Consider the following 17,234-nt stretch of genomic DNA (forward strand, 5'->3'; position numbering starts at 1 on the left):
TATTCCATGAATAGGCTATATATTATGAAGATATGCCAATAATATATAAGGTGAGAATGGTTTTATTACCTTTATTGTCAGTTAATATCATAATGTGAATCTGTTCATGCATTTGTTGGTTATCGGAACCGGACGAGGCTTAGCCTACCACCGGACAAGCACGAGATGCTGTGATTCACACCAGGATATATAGACTGAGAAGTGGTCCAAGGAAAAACCCGTGATTAACTGAATCCGTGATTGCTGATCCGCGACTAAGCGAGGCCCCACAGTATTGTATTTTGAAATACAAACATAGCGGTCAGTGTTTTGAGCAATCAAGGAAAGTTTATTTTGCCATATTTAACTCAATTCAATGATTTTCTTGCTTTTAGTTATAGTAAATGAATCTCTAGACACACTTTATACAGGACAAGGTTATTTTTCCTTATACAAAGTATTTTTTCAAGTCGAACTATGACTTAAATACGTCTCATTGTGAACTAAATTTAGTTATTTTTTTCATTGATAGGTAGCAGTGAGGTTTTTTTTTTCTAAAACAGCAAATTCTGTTCTCTATTTTCACTGGATTTCATCGTAATACAAGCTGTATGTATTTATCTTTCCACAGCATGAAAACAACAGTAAAATGTGTTCTTTCATGCCCAGTAGTTTTGATTAAGATACTGTTCTCTCCAGTTTTATTTATGGTTGAGTTTGATGGCAAAGTTTGATGGCAAATCAAAGTTTACAGGAGTTTCATCCATGTTGCCGACGTACAATAATTTATATTCATTAGCAGGTTGAACATTGTTTTCTCAGCTTCAGCTACAACTTGCAGCTTGAATTTAGCAGTACATATATTTCTTTACTGATCTTTTCCCTATAGCGAATAAGAGTATAATGTTAGAGAATATATAAGTTCTATTCTACTTAATGTCATTTGTATCATAACTATGGTAATTTTTTACTATCATACGATGGTTGAAATGCAAGCAAAACTGCTGCTGTTATCCAATTCTGTTCTTAGCAAAACAGCTGTTTTCTTATTCAGTTGTTTATGGTTGTACACATGTATGTAATGATTATAATGTAAGTAACAGTCCTTTTATCATTTTTACTTTTGTAACTTATATGGCTAGAAGATGAGATTAAGAGATGGAAAAAAAGAGGTTAGTCTATTGGAATTAGCCTTTCATAAAAGGAACTTGCACGATATGCAAAATACATGATAAAATAATTTTTTAAGGATAAAATTTGCGTCCCACACCCTATGCAAGATCATGTTATGTGATTATGTATATGATACAGTATATAGTATTAGTGTATTTCTGTACTTTGTCAACACTTTTTTTTTTCTTCCTTTGTAATGTAGTAACCCAAAACATTCATAAATCATGGGAAATGGTCATATTATTGTATTTAGATATTTGAACAATTATAAATCCTATAAAATGCCACATCCTCTTGTTGGCATGCTACAGAAAATGTTTTGAGCTTTGCAATTTCCTTGATAAACTCACACTTTCAACTGAATTATGTTTATACAATGCTTGCTTGTTATTATTCCTTATATATAACACAAAACATTCTGAGATTACAAGAAGCACATTTATTTCCAGCACAGTGCCTACCATGCCTATTGGTGGGAATAAAGTTGAATCCCCCAAGCCATTACTACCTTCAAATGATGGGACTCCCTCCACTCCATCCATGTTTGGAGGTTCCCTGTTTGGAATGGCAGCTCAGAACAAAACTCCCCTTTTGTCAAAGTTCACCTCACAGGCCCCAGTTACTACAGGGCTTGGAGGAGGAGGAGGAGGAGGAGGAATGACACTAGGAAAATCTTCTCCAGTGCAGTTCAGTAGCACAACCAGTATTCAGGCAGGGCTGTTAGCTCCCAAGACATGTGATAATAAAGATGTACTGAAGATGAACATGGCAACAGGATCAAATGGGGGGGGGAAGCCAAGTGGGATGGTCCCCATTATGACAACACCCTTCAAGTCACAGACTCCATCTCCTATTCCTTCCAGTCCTTTGCCTAAGGTGGCTGAAAGTCAACAAAGCAGTAAATCAGCTAGTCCACTAACAACTGTGACTCCTGCTCCTAGTAAAGAGAAGGAAACTGGCGATAGAGTATTAATTAACGTGATATCGTCAGTCTTGTCGCAGTTTGAGGAAGAGATTGAGAATCACAGTAATACAGAAAGCAACTGTGAGGTAAGTTTTTCAGATTCAGTCCTTATTTATGTAATGTAATTTGAATCAGTTTTGCAGTATTAGCCCTAGAGGGAAACCTTTCTGTATTCCTTGCATAGCATAATTCAGAGTGTAATAAAGATTCTTTGCATTCCCCCATTTGAGGCTCCAGCCTTTTACTCTTCACCTCTTCTTCCCTAACTGTCCAGGTTTTGAGCTTTACCTTGCTCCAATTTGCACCTCATTTAAGAACAGATCATATGCTTAAGCCCCTTTGGGAGTTTAGAAATGTTACCCAGTGGCCAGTTAGTGGTTAAGATTTTTCTCAACCCGTGAGAAGGTTGTGTTTGAGACAGTAACTTTGTAATGCTAATGTAAGCATTTTTCTTTTGATTCCTTTGTTTAACTTTTATTTCGTGAATGAATAGCATCCATTTTTATTATGCCAGATTGGATCCAGAGATGAAATGGGAGATATTAGAAGCTCACTTGTGGAAGAAAGTTCTTGGATTAAACAGATGTCTTCAACGACCTCAGAGTTGTCCAATGAGATTACCCAGCTTCATTATGAAGTTCTCCAAGGCTTCAAGCTCAGAGAGGAGGCTGAGGCTCAACTCACTAAAAGTAAAAATCCCAGGTAATATTGTTTGGTACTTTTACATTTTTAGAAGTTTCAAGGGTCTGGGTACATATTTTGCTTTTGTTATGGCAGGATCACAAGCAAAGCAAAGCAAGTAACAAGATCTCCCCACATTTACTTTATCGAACACGGCTGACAAATAATTCCCCCAGCCACACTTTTCCCTTTACGTTACTAATTACACACAGGACAATTGGTTTAGCGAGATAAAGAAAACACAAAAACTCTCAGAACACATGTACTATGTCTAAAAAGGGCAGTTCATTATTGTTACTTCAAATATGAAAGTAAATATAAATTTGTGTATACCTTTGATAATACCGTGAAAAACAAAGTACGTAAAAATAAATTGGAAGGAGAAGAGAGTAATACAGATGATGTAGGAGGGGTATACATAATCAATTACAGCAGTTGTGGAGACAAATATGTGGGGGAATTAGGTAGGGGAATAAGGACTAGAACGTGTACATCCCAGTGCTGAAGGGGTTAATGAGAATAAAAAAAGTTAGGTAAAAAAATCTGCAAAATTGATTATCCTGGGAAACCTTCAGCACAATAGTACAGTACTGTTATTGTTATGGAGAAACACACGTAATGAAGATGAAGTCAGGAATTGTTGGGTGTAGCTTGTGATGTGGGGTCTTATATTTTGGATGTACGTATGCATTTGGTGTGAAAGTTTGAGTAAGATGTAATTAATTTTTTAGAAGATAACTCTGGATCAGCTGTATTTGACCTAAGGATGTTTGACTCAGTGCTGTGGTTAGATTATTTAATACTAAAATTTGCTTTTTTCAGGCTTCTATCATCCCTGCAGGCAAGACAGTTGGATCCACACAGCCAAAAAACTTTGGAGGCTATTCGATCTAAGTACCAGTACCTCCAGAGTCAATTAGAAGAAGTAAATACAAGGTTACATTTGGATTGGATTACATACACCAATGCTATGAAGAACAAGAAGTGAGTATTGTATTGTATTTTGTTGAAAATTATCATATTTTCTATATCAGCAACCGAGGTTTTGTTGAAAGTGGAGGCCACATGCATCCTGAAATACTGAAAACTTTTGCTTTTTCAACATGATAGGTACATGGTGCACTCTGTTAGTAAAGGGTGATGTAAAATTAAATCTGGTGATTTTTTCCATTTTCAGAAGTTTATTATTTGTTCTAGTGTTTATGAGTAATTATCAAATCATGAAGTAAGATCTTGATTCGTAAGCACATCACTTATGTATTTATACACATGAGGAAACCGAATCCAGTAAAAAAATGGTTTGAATAAATTCTCAACCCTAATTGAGCTAAGCATGCAAAAAATAAGCCTTAGAGTAGTGTCTGCTGCAGAATTGTTATCCAGGACATCATGAGATTGACATCGGAACATAGTCTTATGGTGAATCAAGGGATGTAAATGCTTCTGCTTTCCAGACATGCAAAACTCCAGCATTAAAAGCATGGTGAATCAAGGGAAGTAAATGCTACTGCTTTCTAGACATACAAAACTCTAGCATTAAAAGTATATTTTTCACTAATCAGGGTACTCGTGTACATCTCAACTTAGTCCCAGCCATATAAACAACCAAAAAATGTACTGTCTTATTATTTAAATATCAAAGGGAAGATACAGGCAGTCCGCGGTTATTGACTGGATTTCTGTTCTGGGCGGGTTGAAAATATGCGAAACCGCCATTAACTGAAACTTAGTACTTTATGGCAATGAGAGTCGGTTAACGGCACCTATTTTAGGTAAGTTATGACGCCATAACTCTATTTTTAGCACCTCATGGCACCCATAACTGAAACTCTGCCCGTTATGGCACCAAAATCACTGATTTTATGGTGTAAAACCAGATCGCCATTAGCAGAGTCCACCAATAACGGGGTTATTGTTGATATTTCATGCAGCTTTGGGCCATTGTTATTCTAGGCTAGTGCTCAGTAGAGAGTTAGAACCCTAAAAGCTCCATTTTACCAAAATTATTTGTGTATCTGTGGATGGTGCCTTGCCTGTTGCCTCGGCACCCAGGCCGGCAGTCCTAGTAGTCCTGGAGTTTCCAGATGACCACTAACATCCCAGGATGTTCATGTTAAAAGACTGCTCCCCCTGTCTCCTGCCTTTGCAGTTGGTCCTCCACAGACTGAGTTAGATCGTAGTCACATAAGTACAGTTATGGTAAGTCTATATCTTCAATATGTCTAGATCTTGTGTTTGACCCCCATTGTCCCACAGTTATTCTAGCAATTCGTCTGATGTCAGATAACCAATTGCAATGTGTAGTGAGTGCTGCTGTTATGTCTGCAGCTGTTGCTAGCGGCCAAATCTGTAGTTAGGCTATCAGGAGTAAGCGTTTGCACCAGTTCCCCTTTTATCACCAACAAGGGCACTGATATGTCCGTGCCCAGGCTTTTGTAGTTTTTATGGACTGGTTTTCAAGCTTAGACAAAACATGCCAGATAATCACATTCCCGGTCTGCACAAGGTGTTGTTGAGGCTGCACAGTCATATCGAGTGCACACAAGGCATCAGTGAGTCGGCATGGTTATCTGCAAGTCCACATGGTTTCTTTGAATCTGCACAGTTGTCTGCAACTCTGCACGGTTATCCGTAAGTCCGCACGGTTGTCAGCGAGTCTGAATGCCTGGCAGTGAGTCCACAGAGGTGTCAGGGATTATGCACAAGCATCAGCAAGTCCACGTGGGCGTCGTTGAATTCGCACAGGCATCAGGAAGTCCACAAGGCCACCGGTGAGTCTGCACAGGCATTAGCGAGTCTGTGGCCTTAGCAAGTCCCCACAAGTTTTCTTGGAGTCCACGCAAGGTGTCAGTGAGTCCACATAGTGAGAGAGCTTTTGACTTTTCAAGTTTATGCCAGATGGATTATGAGATCTTAGTGCCTGGTCTAGAGAGACCATCTGGTTCTGGGTCTGCTATTATCCCTGGGGAAGAGGACTCTTATTGGCCTTGCTCTTCCTGACAGCATTCTCCTTTCTCTCCTGCCCAGGAAGAGGAGCATTTAGTCTATCCCCTGAGTTTTAAGGAATTAGTTGAGTTATGCTTGGATATCTGCAGTCCTTCCTTTAAGCTGTCAGTTTCTGTACTTGGGAGACTTGACTCGGCGTCTCCTTTTTGAAAGTCTCCTTTCTGGTCTCCTTTGCTGTCTGCTACAAAGAATATAGTATATTGAGCAGGGGATTTTTCCCCCTCTTCTCTTGATGCAGCTGTTATGGTCCATTTTTTTCCAGCCAAGAGAGGCACAATCGTGTCTGCTAAGCTGCATATCTCGATTCAAGAGACTGAAAAATATATATTTAACTTGGCTAACAACATCAAAGCTATACCCTATAGTGAATTGTGCTGGACACTGTTAATTGCGTTGAAGGAGTTTGATGAACTTTCTCCTTGGGCCACAGATCCTTTATTAAGCCCTAAGGGTTTTTGTGTCCTTAGTAGGTTTTGTTTTTTTGGGTGTGATAGGAGAACTGGCTCCTGTCATTAGCACCTTCCTTCAGTCTCCTTCAGCAGAATGATTGATTTCAGCTCATCCCTTTGGAATGTAATAAACTGCAAGGTATCCATTTCTAAATGTAGCTGCAGGGACAGGAGAGGAGACACAGAAGACCGAAGTAGTACTTTTCGACACCATTCCCAGGCCACTACTATAGGGAAATCTCTTCCTCTTACTATAATGCACTTTAGGCAATTCAACCTTTCTCCCAGTCTTCCTTTTGGGCTTTAGAAGGCAGTGTCCTTTTGGCAACAAGGATCCTGATTTGATTCTGCCAAAGGGGGATGTGAATTTCCTCCACTAATATTAAGATTTCCAAGTCTGATTAGCTCATCGAGCCCTGATAAAGGATGTTATTTTGGAAGAGTATTGCATTCCTTTCAGGAATTCACTTCTCTCCAACCAGCTCTTAACCTTCTAGTCATATAGAGCAACCTAGAGATGAGACAGATGTTGGTCAGGAAGTCTTTTCTCCTTTAGAGAAGGCAGCATCAGAGGAAGTAGCATCACATACTTTGCTGACTTTTTTACATAGGCAATGGGAGGTCAGAGGACAGTCCTAGACATAGACAGGGTCAACCTCTGTGCCCAGGTGCCCCCCCCCCCCCTCCTTTCTTATGGAGTCAACCTCCATGGTCTTGAACTGTTATAGAGGAAGGTATTTGGATGTTTACAGGGTACATGAACAATACATACTCTCATGTCCCTATTCACTAACTTTCAGGAAGTGCCTACTCTTTGTCTTTGAGGAAATGCATAATATTAATGTTGAGCTATTCATTTCAGGCCAAGTTCTGTGCCCCAAGTTTTTACTAGTGTGCTATCCCCTTCATGAATGTTTTACTTAGTAAGAGTAGTAAACTTACTTCTATACCTGGACAATGTTTACTAAGAATGTCACAAGTCAGTTTTGGAACCTACACAAAGAGCAACCTACTGGGGCATGGTGTTTGATTCTGTTCTGTTCAAAGTTTCATGACACAAGCTCGAGTAAACAATCTGTTGCTGATCATGAGAGAATTCTCTTCCTCAGGTAGAATGCCCACTAATGCTGGTTGTAGCATGAAGACCTGTTGTGTTCTCTGGAGAAGTTAGTTCCAAGTGCTTGACTTTGGATGTTACCTCTTCAGTTGCACTGGCATGGAGAGAGACTTGGCTAGACCATGAGTTGTAGCCATGGGGCCAAGGCTGAGTCCTTCCTTTTCATTGGTCATTGTCCATAGTACATTGCTTCTTGCAGGGAAGCCCCTCGAGTCCCTGAACCCAGACCTTTCATGTATGTATTCAGTTGCCTCGGATGAGGTTGGGGCTGTGGTTATAAGGAACCAGTCGCTTCAAGGGTGTGGTTGCTAGTAGAAGCAAGTCTTCTCATTAACTGCAAGGAGTTATTGGTTATCCAGGAGGGATTTAAGTAATTTCTCTTTTCTCAGTTGTTCCTGTTCTAGCTCACATAAGAAGGCCGGGGACTTAAATTCGGAAATGCACAAAGGACTTATCAAGAACCCTTCTCTTGACAAACAAATTAGGAATTTTAACAAACACAAATCTCAGATCATCCCAACTCAACAGATTCTTTATTGGAGGATGATTCTGGACTCTGACTTTTTGAGTTTTTCTTTCCCCAAAAAGAGTCAATTCTTGCCGCCTTCAAGTCATCGAGTTCCTATCTCATCAAACCTGCTTGGCAGCTCAATTGATGAACCTCCTGGGAACACTGGCCTCAGTCGAGAAGTTCACAAAGCTAGGCAGACTTCACATGAGACTGCTTCAATTTTTTCTGAAGGCAGACTGGAACAGGAAGATGCAGTCGGACTCCGTATCTACAATATACCAGAAAGTCAAACAATCTTTGATGTTGGTTGTCAGAAGAAAGACTTCAGAAGGGAAAATCTACTTCCATTGAGCCCCAGCATGGATTTTTACTCTGATGTTTCAGACCTGGTTCGGGGGCTCATCTCGAGGAGCAAGAAGTATCGGGGATGTGGTCGGAAGCCCTAAGAAGCTCCATCAGTGGGGAGGAACTCAGAGGCCATTCACTTAGGTCTTCAAGTTTTTTCATCCCTCGTTCATGTAGAGACTGTAATGATCCACTCTGACAACACGACAGCTCTCGTACATTAGGAAGCAAGGAGGGATCCACTTGTTTTTCCTATTCCTGGTAGCTCAGGAATGCCTCCTGTGGGCAGAAAGGAACCAAGTGTCCCTTTTGACCCATTCATTTAGGGCAGGATAACGTATTGGGAGACAGTCTTAGTCTCTGCAATCAAGTACTTCTAACAGAATGGACTCCAGATCCTTTAATTTGCAAGAATCTGGAAACTATGGGGCAAGCCCTCTGTAGATCTCTTTGCAACCTCAGGAATTACAGACTGCCTCTTTTCTGTTCTCCAATCCTGGACCCTGTCACTTGGAGGACAGATGTGATGTTGCAAGAGTGGACTGGCCTGGATGTGTATGCCTTTCCTTCCTTCAGCGTGATTAGGGAGGTGTTAAACAAGCTCTCCTCTTATCAGAACTTCTCAATGACTCTGCTCCTTTTGGCCAAGAAAGTAATGGTATCCTGGCCTAATTCTATGGAGGAGTTATGGAGTTCCATTTGACAACGTCTGTGAGAGAGAGAGAGTAATTGGTGGTTGGATGGTTAATGACTGTATTGGCTGTTGGTGAGTTCTGGGCTGTCTGCTGTTAGAGGTCAGAGTTCTGTGTTTTTGGTTAGTTTTTAGTCAGTCTTGGGTTAGAGCCTGTGACAGCCAGTAGTGTCATTATAGTCAGTAAAGTTGTGTTTTGTTTGTTGTTTAGTTGTTGTTTTGTTAGTTGATATTGTTGCTTAAGAGTTGTGCTATGAGGTTATTGTTGAGTTATGTGGGAGTTCCTGAGGGTTGTGTGTGATTGTAATGGCTAGTTGAGGGTTGTTGTTGTTAGTTGAGTAGTTGGTTGTAGTCCTTGGTTGTTGTTGTTGGTATATCTGTGACCTCAACCAGTGGACAGCACAGGATAGCCTGGAGTTGGTAAGTACATATGTGTGTTTTTTTTTTTTAAAGGTATAGGTCAATTGTTCTGCGTTTATGCTGTGGTGTAAAGAGGAAAGTGTAAGTGTGACTGGGGTGAGTTGGGTAGCTGGAGTGATTAGGTTAATGTGGGGAGGGTTTTACCACTTGTTTTTTTTTCTAGCTTGTGATCCCGCCACATTATTTTTTGGCGCCCGAATAGGGACTATTGGTGCGGCAGCTGCAGGACGATTGGGGTAGTGAGTTGTGTGATTGGCAGAGAAAGTGAGGATGGAAGGGTTGAAGGAGATAGAGAGGCTGAAGGAGGAGCTGAGGTTGGCGAGGGAAGCTAAAGAAAGATTGAGGGTAGAGTGTGAGGAGCTGAAGAGCAAGTTAGAGGAATGCTAAGGAGTGCGAAAGTGAAAATGAAAGAAGAGCTGAAAGGAGCAGAAGAGAGAATGGTTGAGAAAATGGACGAAAAATTTGGGGTAATGATGAATGCAGTGCAAGAGATGATGCAGGAAATGATGAAGGGTCTTGTGACGGGCCAGGAGTGGTAGAGAAAGTGAAAGAGCGAGTGGATGAGAGTATGAGTGACGAAGGTGATTTGGTTGTGATAGGGAAGGGAAAGAAGGGGAAGACACAAAATAAGGATAAACCTGAGGACAAGAATAAGAAGGGGGCTGAGAAAAAGAAGACTAAGAGAAAGAAGGCTAGTAAGGGTGACGGACAGGATGAGACTAGGACTGAATACATTGGGGAAAGGGCTGAGAGTGATTTAGAGGTGAGTGGAAACAGGTAGGTAGAAAGAAGGGTAAGAAGAGTGTAGTCAGGAGTATGAACGTGAGTATGAAAGTGGTTTCGCTGTATTCAGAAGATGGAAAGCAGGGTCAGAATGGAAGTAGCAAAAGTGAGTGAGAGTGAGCAGGAAGTACGAGAGGCTGTGTATATGAGAGAGATACCCCGATGTGTCCAAAACGAGGAATATGGTAGTAGGGACATAGGGGACTTTTTTAAGGAATATGAGAAGTAGTGTGAGGCTAAGTATGGGGATAACAAGAGAGTCTGGGCAAGAGAGTTAGGTAGCTTTTGAGTATGTATGGGGCAATGATGAGTGTAGGGAATGTGCCGTATGAGAGTGTGAAAGCTAGGATTGTAGAACAGGCAAAGAGGATAAAGAGTAGTGTTAGATATAGGAGAAAGCAAGATTTTGAAGAGGCATGAATGAATGTTGGTGAGTCGTTGTCGATGTATGTGTGCAGGTTAGAAACATTAGCTAGGAAAAAGTTTGGGGACAAAGGGATAAATGAGTGTAAGGAGTTAGTGCGAAAGTTGTTGGCGACTGTACCAGAGAGTGTATATAAGTTTATGAATCTAAAACGTGAGGAGAAAATGCGATGGACGAATGAAAGGTTGACGTGGAACGACATTTTAGAAATAGTAGAAGATTAAAAGTTAGATAGGTGTATGAAAGAGAGTAGAAGCGTTAGTGTTAGGACTAAGTAGCTGAGGTTATACCAGAATTTAAAAGCTTTAGGAAGGCAGTTTTAGAAGGGCCGAGGCAAATGGCAGAGCGAGTGGTAGATAGGAGCGTTAGGGCAAGTAACATGAGTGTAGTTAGCCCCAAAAGAGATAGGAGTGCGAGTGTTGGAAGAGTAGGGTCAGTTAGTCGTGAGCGAGGCGATCAGTGTTAGATGTGGTAAGCCAGGACACAGGAAGAATGAATGTCGGTGGGCTTTAGGAGCGTGCTTCGGGTGTGGGCAAACAGGGCATTTTGTGAGCGAGTGTAAGAAAGATAGGGATATTAAATGTTATAGGTGTGGACAGGCAGGGCACATAGCTAGTGGATGTCGGGGTACCCATATGAACGTGGTTTGCGGCAACTGCGGAAAGAATGGCCATTATGCTAGGATGTGTAAAGAACAGCGTGCGAAATGTGTTGAATGTGGAATGAAAGGTCACGTGGCGAGTGTGTGTGTAGGCGAAAGAGGATGAGTCAGGCTGGGAATTCAGGAAACTAGGTGAAAAGGGGATTCAGTTGGGTGGGTCCTCTGGTATGCGGGCAGTAAGAGTGATGCATGTGCGTGAAGGATTGTTACATGAAAAGGGGTCTGGGGATAGAGCTCATGAATGTATGTGTAAAAGTGAGATGCAAAGGGGTGTGTTTGGTTGCTTTGATTGATACTGGGTGCAGTGTCAATGTTCTTTTTAAGAATGGATGCGACAAGTTGCGGAGTGAGTGTGAAATTGGGGAGTGTAAATGGGAGGTACGAGGAATAGGAAATTAAGGTATGCCTGTGGTGGGAGTGGTGCATGAAAATGTAGAAATCAGAGGGGTAGTGGTGGATGAAAGTGATAAGTATGGTATGTTGTTAGGGTAAGGGTTCTTGAGGAAGTGTGGGAGGGTGGTCCGTCCAAGCTCAAATATGGTTGAGTTGCATATGAAGGAGAACATACGTGGAGAGTTGTACTAAGGTAGAAATGGGGAGGTAACCAGTAAAATAGAAAGGGGTGCCGTTAATTGCAAAAGAGTGTGTAAAGGTGCCGTGAGACGTCTGAGAAGTTGTTAGTGTGAAAGTTGTGTGGCCGGATAGTCTTGGTATTGTCAAAGGTGACAAGTGTGCATATGTGGTTGAGGGTGTGGATGCGAACAAGTTGGTAAGAGCAAGTGTGCATGTATATGACAGAATTTTGGATATGGAGAATCCGCGGGTTTTTGTAGCCTCATTGCCGAGTGTTAGGAAAAAACAAGTGCAGGGTATACGTGAAGGTGATTGTGTGGGGTTGCTATGCACGTTGGTGAGTACAGATGACGAAAGATATGTTGAAGTGCGACAGGTGATGACAGGTAGCGTGACAGGCGGTGATGATTGGGGGGATGATGAGTTGAGAGGAAGAGTTAAGGTCGGTGAGAATGTTAGTGACGACGAGAGGAGGCAGTTGATGCAGGTGTTGTGGGATAAGCAGGGTATGTTGAGTTGTGGTGACAAGGATTTTCGTGGGTCTAAGCTTCCCGAATTCAAGATCGTTTTGGAAGACGATACCCCCTTATATCAGCGTCCTCGCCACTTTTCCCCGCCTATTACCCTAGAGATTGAGGAGCAGTGTGAGGAGCTTGAGAGAGTGGGAGTGATAGAGAGGAGTGAGAGTACCTGGAATAGCCCCATAGTCCCTGTACGTAAGCCGGATGGAAGTCTGCGGATGTGTGTAAATTATAGGAGGGTGAATGAAGTGACTGTAAAGGAGCGATTTCCGATGAATGTGGCGTCTGATTGTGTGTACAAGATGCATGGGATGAGTGTGTTTACCAAATTAGACCTGGTAAGGGGCTATTACCAGATGCCTCTTGAGGAGGGGAGCAGGCCTGTTAATGCTTTTTCAAGTGGTAGTTGCCACTACCAGTTTAAACGGTTGAGTTTTGGGTTGGCTAACGCGCCTGCTGCCTTTCAAAGGGCAATGAATGGGGTTTTGGGTGGGTTTGATAGAAGGAAGGTTTATAGATGATATTTTGATTGCGAGTGAAACTGTTGAGAAGAATTTGGAGCTGCTTGAGAAGGTGTTAGAGCGGTTGGAAGAGGTTGGAGTGAAAGTGAAGCTGGAGGAGTGTACATGGTTGGCTGGGGAAGTGGAATCTCTTGGTCATAAGGTGAGTTCTAGTGGCGTAAGGAAGAGTGAAAAGTTTGAGTTTGGGAGGAAGTTTGTTAGCGATTGTTCCGATATAGGGAAGCCGTTGGCGGAATGGACAGGGAAGAAAAATTGTACTAAGCTAAGGTGGGATGAGCAAATGGTGGGAGCATTTGAGAGGTTGAAAGAGGAGGCTGCTAGAGATGTCACCTTGGCTTTTCCAGACTATAGTGAGGATGCAAGTGAGCTTGAGCTGTATACTGATGTGAGCAAGGTTAGTATGGGAGGGTGTTTAGCACAGATGCCAGAGGTGAATGGGGAGGAACAGTTGGGAGTAATTGCGTATGTAAGTAAAGCTTTTAATAAAGCGGAGCGGAAGTATTTGGTGGTTAAGGAGCAGCTTGCGGCAATAAGGTTTTGTGTGAAAGCGTTGAAAGTGTTTTTGTATGGGGTAAAATTTATCATCCGGACGGACCATCGGCCATTAGTGTATAGGATCAAGAAGGAGAGTATGAATGCTAGGATCGCGAGGACGATTGAAGATTTGAGTGAGTTTGATTTTAGGTTAGAATATGTGCCAGGGAGTAAAAATGTGATTGCTGATGCAATGTCTAGGATGCATGGTAGGGGCAATGGTGTCGTGAAGAGTGACTGGGGTCCGACTGTGGTGCCTGATGGTTTGGTTGCAAGAGAGAGGTTTGAAGGGGATGACAGTGTGTGTGAATGTTTGTTTGTTTTTGGCATTGAAAGACTTGGAAGGGAGAGGTCTAGTTGAAGAGGTACCTGGTAGTGCGAATGAGTTGCGAGTGAGGTTGATGAGTGAAGTGCAGAAGGGAGTGGCATATGCGGAGGAACAAGGTGGGGAAGAGGAAATGTTGCATAAATTGCTGTTAGCAGTAGCCGAGTTGTTTGGAATAAAGGTGTTTTTGTATTTTGGATGGAATAAACCAGTCGAATATCGAGGGAGGATAAGTACAGGTAGTGAGCTTGGGGTTTTGAGGATTCAGTGCGTGGAAAATGGTTGTAATTGGTTGGTTAGGAAAGGGGACTATGAAGGGGTTTTGAATCAGGAGTATGGAAGTGGGGAGGTAGCTGAGGATGACTGTGATGTGGCTAACCAGGTGGACATGGCAGTGAATGTGTGTGTTCATGGGACACTAGGGAAAATGGTGGCAATGGTCAGAATAAATGATAGTGAATACTGTGGTCTGGTTGATGCAGGGACACAAGCTTCCTTGGTGAGTGGGTCAGTGGTAAGTGAACTGGAGAGATGCCACTGGGAAGTGAAAAGGCGGTGTACAAGTGTGAGGATACATGGGTTGGGACAAGTTAGTGTTTCAGTGTGGGAAGAGGTGCAGTTAAAGGTTAGGTTAGGAGATTTGGAAATTGTACATAACTTTATAGTCATGGGAGAAAATGATATGCCAGCTTGCCTTTTGATAGGGATGGATTTTCTGAGGATGCATGATGTAAGCATAGATACAGGAATTGGGATTCTTAGTAAGGGGGGGGTAGCACAATAGCTAGGATTCAGGATTCTACGTAGTGCATTTGTAGCAAACTTTGTGGGGGTAATTGATATTGCTAGAAGTGAGAATGATTTGTTGAGTGAGGAGGAGATTGAGGAAATGCAAGATAAGTGCTTGGAGATAGTATGTTGTGGCAGTGTGTCTTGGGGGGAGTGCGTGTGGAAGATTGGCCACATGAGTTGGGTGTGTATAAGAGGGTTGCTAAATGGTTTGTGGTTTGTAAAAACATAGTTTACTTTTTGCATCAGGGAGGGGTGTATAACAGGGAAGTGTATGTTCCGGTGTTTTCTGTTGAGCCAGCAGTGAGTATGTGTTTGTTGGTGCATGATCAGTTTGGGCATATGGGGAAAAATAACTTGTGGGAGTGCATGATAGAGATTGCATGCACCTGGGTTGAATAAGATTTGTGTGGATGTGGCTGTCACGTGTGAAGACTGTCAGAGGGGAAAGTATCAGTGTGTGCATGCGAGTCCGCCTGTGTTGCGATTGCAGATGAAAGAGCCATTTGAAATGCTTGTGATTGATTGTGTTTTGTTGCCAAAGACTGTGAGGGGGCATGTGGGAATGATTGTGAAGGTGGATCACGAGTAAATTTGCCTATGCGGTTCCCATCAAAGAAAAGAGGAGTGAAACCGTTGCGCGGATGGTGGGGCAAGTGATGTTGCCTGTGTGTGTAAGCCGGCAAAAATGTTGAGTGATAATGGGCCTGAGTTTGTGGGGTGGGAATTTGAAGAAATGTTGAAGGAATGGGGTATTGTCCATGTGTATTCTACTCCGTATATGCCCAGTGTGAATGGTTTGGCGGAAAGGACTGTTAGAACGATGACCGAGATTTTGTGAATGATGAGTAAAGGCGACAATGATTGGGATATGTATGTAATGTATGTAGGACGTGCAGTGTGGGTATATAATGCCACACTGCAGAAGAGTATAGGTATGTCTCCTTGTAAGTATGTGTTGAATTTTGAAAGGATTGTTAGGCCGCGGTTGGGTCTGTCAGAGAGTGATCGAGATGTTTGAAAGTTTTAGGATTGGAGATAAAGTGTTAAAAGAGGTGGTTGAGATAGGAAGAATGAATGTGAATAAGGTAAGGAAGAAATTTGAAGGGCCTTTTGAGATTTTGGAAGTGGGACCGAGTGGATTGAGTTATGTGTTGGGGAAAATGCAAGTACATGGGGGTGTGGATGAGGTTAGGACACACCATAACCAGCTCCGTAAGTGGAGGGAAGTACCCCTGTATTTTTGGGAGAATGCGATGAGTGAGTGGTTGAGGGTGAATAAATGTGAGCCGAGTGTCAGTGAGCAAATGGGTCTGGAAGATTGGCAGTTAGTATTGGTTGAGTATGGAAGAAAGCGGAAGAAGGTAAGGAAAGGGAATGAAAGTGAGAAACGTGAACTGCATGATAGAGGGGTTAGTGTTAGGGTAAAAATGGTGGATAAGGCGTGTAATACAGATGACTTTGAATACATATAGTGTGTGTGGGTTTGAATTGTCAGGGTTTAGTGAAGTTTCACCAGGAAGGGAATCAGGTGGTAAGGATGTAGTTGGCAGTATGAATGAGTCTCTTTGGGAGTTTGGCAGAAGTGTAAATGAGGTGATTTGGTGGCAGAGTTAAGAGAGATATTCAAACAAGAGTTGGAAGGGGTAGATGAGATAGTGAATGGGATTTGGGAGGATGGTAGTGAGGGAGATAGTAATGGTAGTCTGACTGGAAGTGGTCTGGGAGAAGTGGATGGCAGTGTAACTGAGTGTGTGTATGAGGGCCCTCAAACAAGATCCAGAGGACCTGTGTCCAAGCATCCGTGGGTGTTGCGGAAGGCTATTTAGTGAGGGTGTTGTGAGTGTAAGGAGACTGTCAAATGAAACTGGGGAGGAAATATGGAGGAGTTATGGAGTTACATTTGACGTCTGAGAGAGAGAGAGAGAGAGAGAGAGAGAGAGAGAAATTGGTGGTTGGATGGTGGTTAACGACTGTATTGGCAGTTGGTTCTGGGCTGTCTGCTGTTATAGGTCAGAGTTCTGTGTTTTTTTGGTTTGTTTTTTAGTCAGTCTTGGGTTAGAGCCTGTGACAGTCAGTAGTGTCGTTATAGTCAGCTAAGTTGTGTTTTGTTTGTGGTTTAGTTGTTTAGTTGTTGTTTTGTTAGTTGATATTGTTGCTTAAGAGTTGTTGTGCTATGAGGTTTTTGTTGAGTTATGTGGGAGTTCCTGAGGGTTGTATGTGATAGTAATGGCTAGTTGAGGGTGGTTGTTGTTAGTTATTGTTCAGTTTGGTGTTGATAGTGGGTGTGTGTGTTGCCCTATTGTGTTGTTTTTTTGTTAGTAATTGTTTGTGCAGTGGTCTTGTGTTGTGGTTGAGTTCCTTGTTTGCTGGGTTGTTGGGTTGTGGTTGTTACTTTACTTGGTTGTTGAGTTGTTGGTTGTAGTCCTTGGTTGTTGTGGTTCTTGGTTGTTGTTGTTGGTATCTCTGTGACCTCAACCAGTGGACAGCACAGGATAGCCTGGAGTTGGTAAGTACATTAATTTTTTGCACTTGTTTTTTTTTTCTAGCTTGTGATCCCGCCACAATTCAACTGCTAGTAGACTTTCTGAGGCTTCTACCTCTAAAACGGTCTCTGTTCAGACAGAGCAAAGGGCTTTTCAAGGAGAGCTACAGAGGTGGTTGTGAAATGCAGAAGACCTTCTAACCAACTTTGTCAAAGTGGCAACTTTAAGCCAGATAGCAGACGTCTTGCTATACAGTAGAGACCCAGACCTCGATTGTATTA

At 42.3% G+C, this 17,234-nt stretch overlaps 1 protein-coding gene across 2 annotated transcripts in view; it reads left to right on the forward strand.

The window, feature by feature from the left end:
• LOC135214474 (nuclear pore complex protein Nup214-like) overlaps positions 1-17,234 on the forward strand; it is a 184,345-nt gene that overhangs the window by 107,140 nt on the left and 59,971 nt on the right. For both annotated transcript variants that reach the window (XM_064248820.1, XM_064248821.1), the window contains exons 9-11: positions 1,602-2,202; positions 2,631-2,818; positions 3,620-3,781. In XM_064248820.1, the coding sequence (XP_064104890.1) occupies positions 1,602-2,202; positions 2,631-2,818; positions 3,620-3,781 (951 nt within the window). The remainder of the gene's footprint in view (positions 1-1,601; positions 2,203-2,630; positions 2,819-3,619; positions 3,782-17,234) is intronic.

Source organism: Macrobrachium nipponense, chromosome 45 (assembly GCF_015104395.2).
Source record: "Macrobrachium nipponense isolate FS-2020 chromosome 45, ASM1510439v2, whole genome shotgun sequence".
NCBI classification, from domain to species: Eukaryota; Metazoa; Arthropoda; class Malacostraca; order Decapoda; family Palaemonidae; genus Macrobrachium; species Macrobrachium nipponense.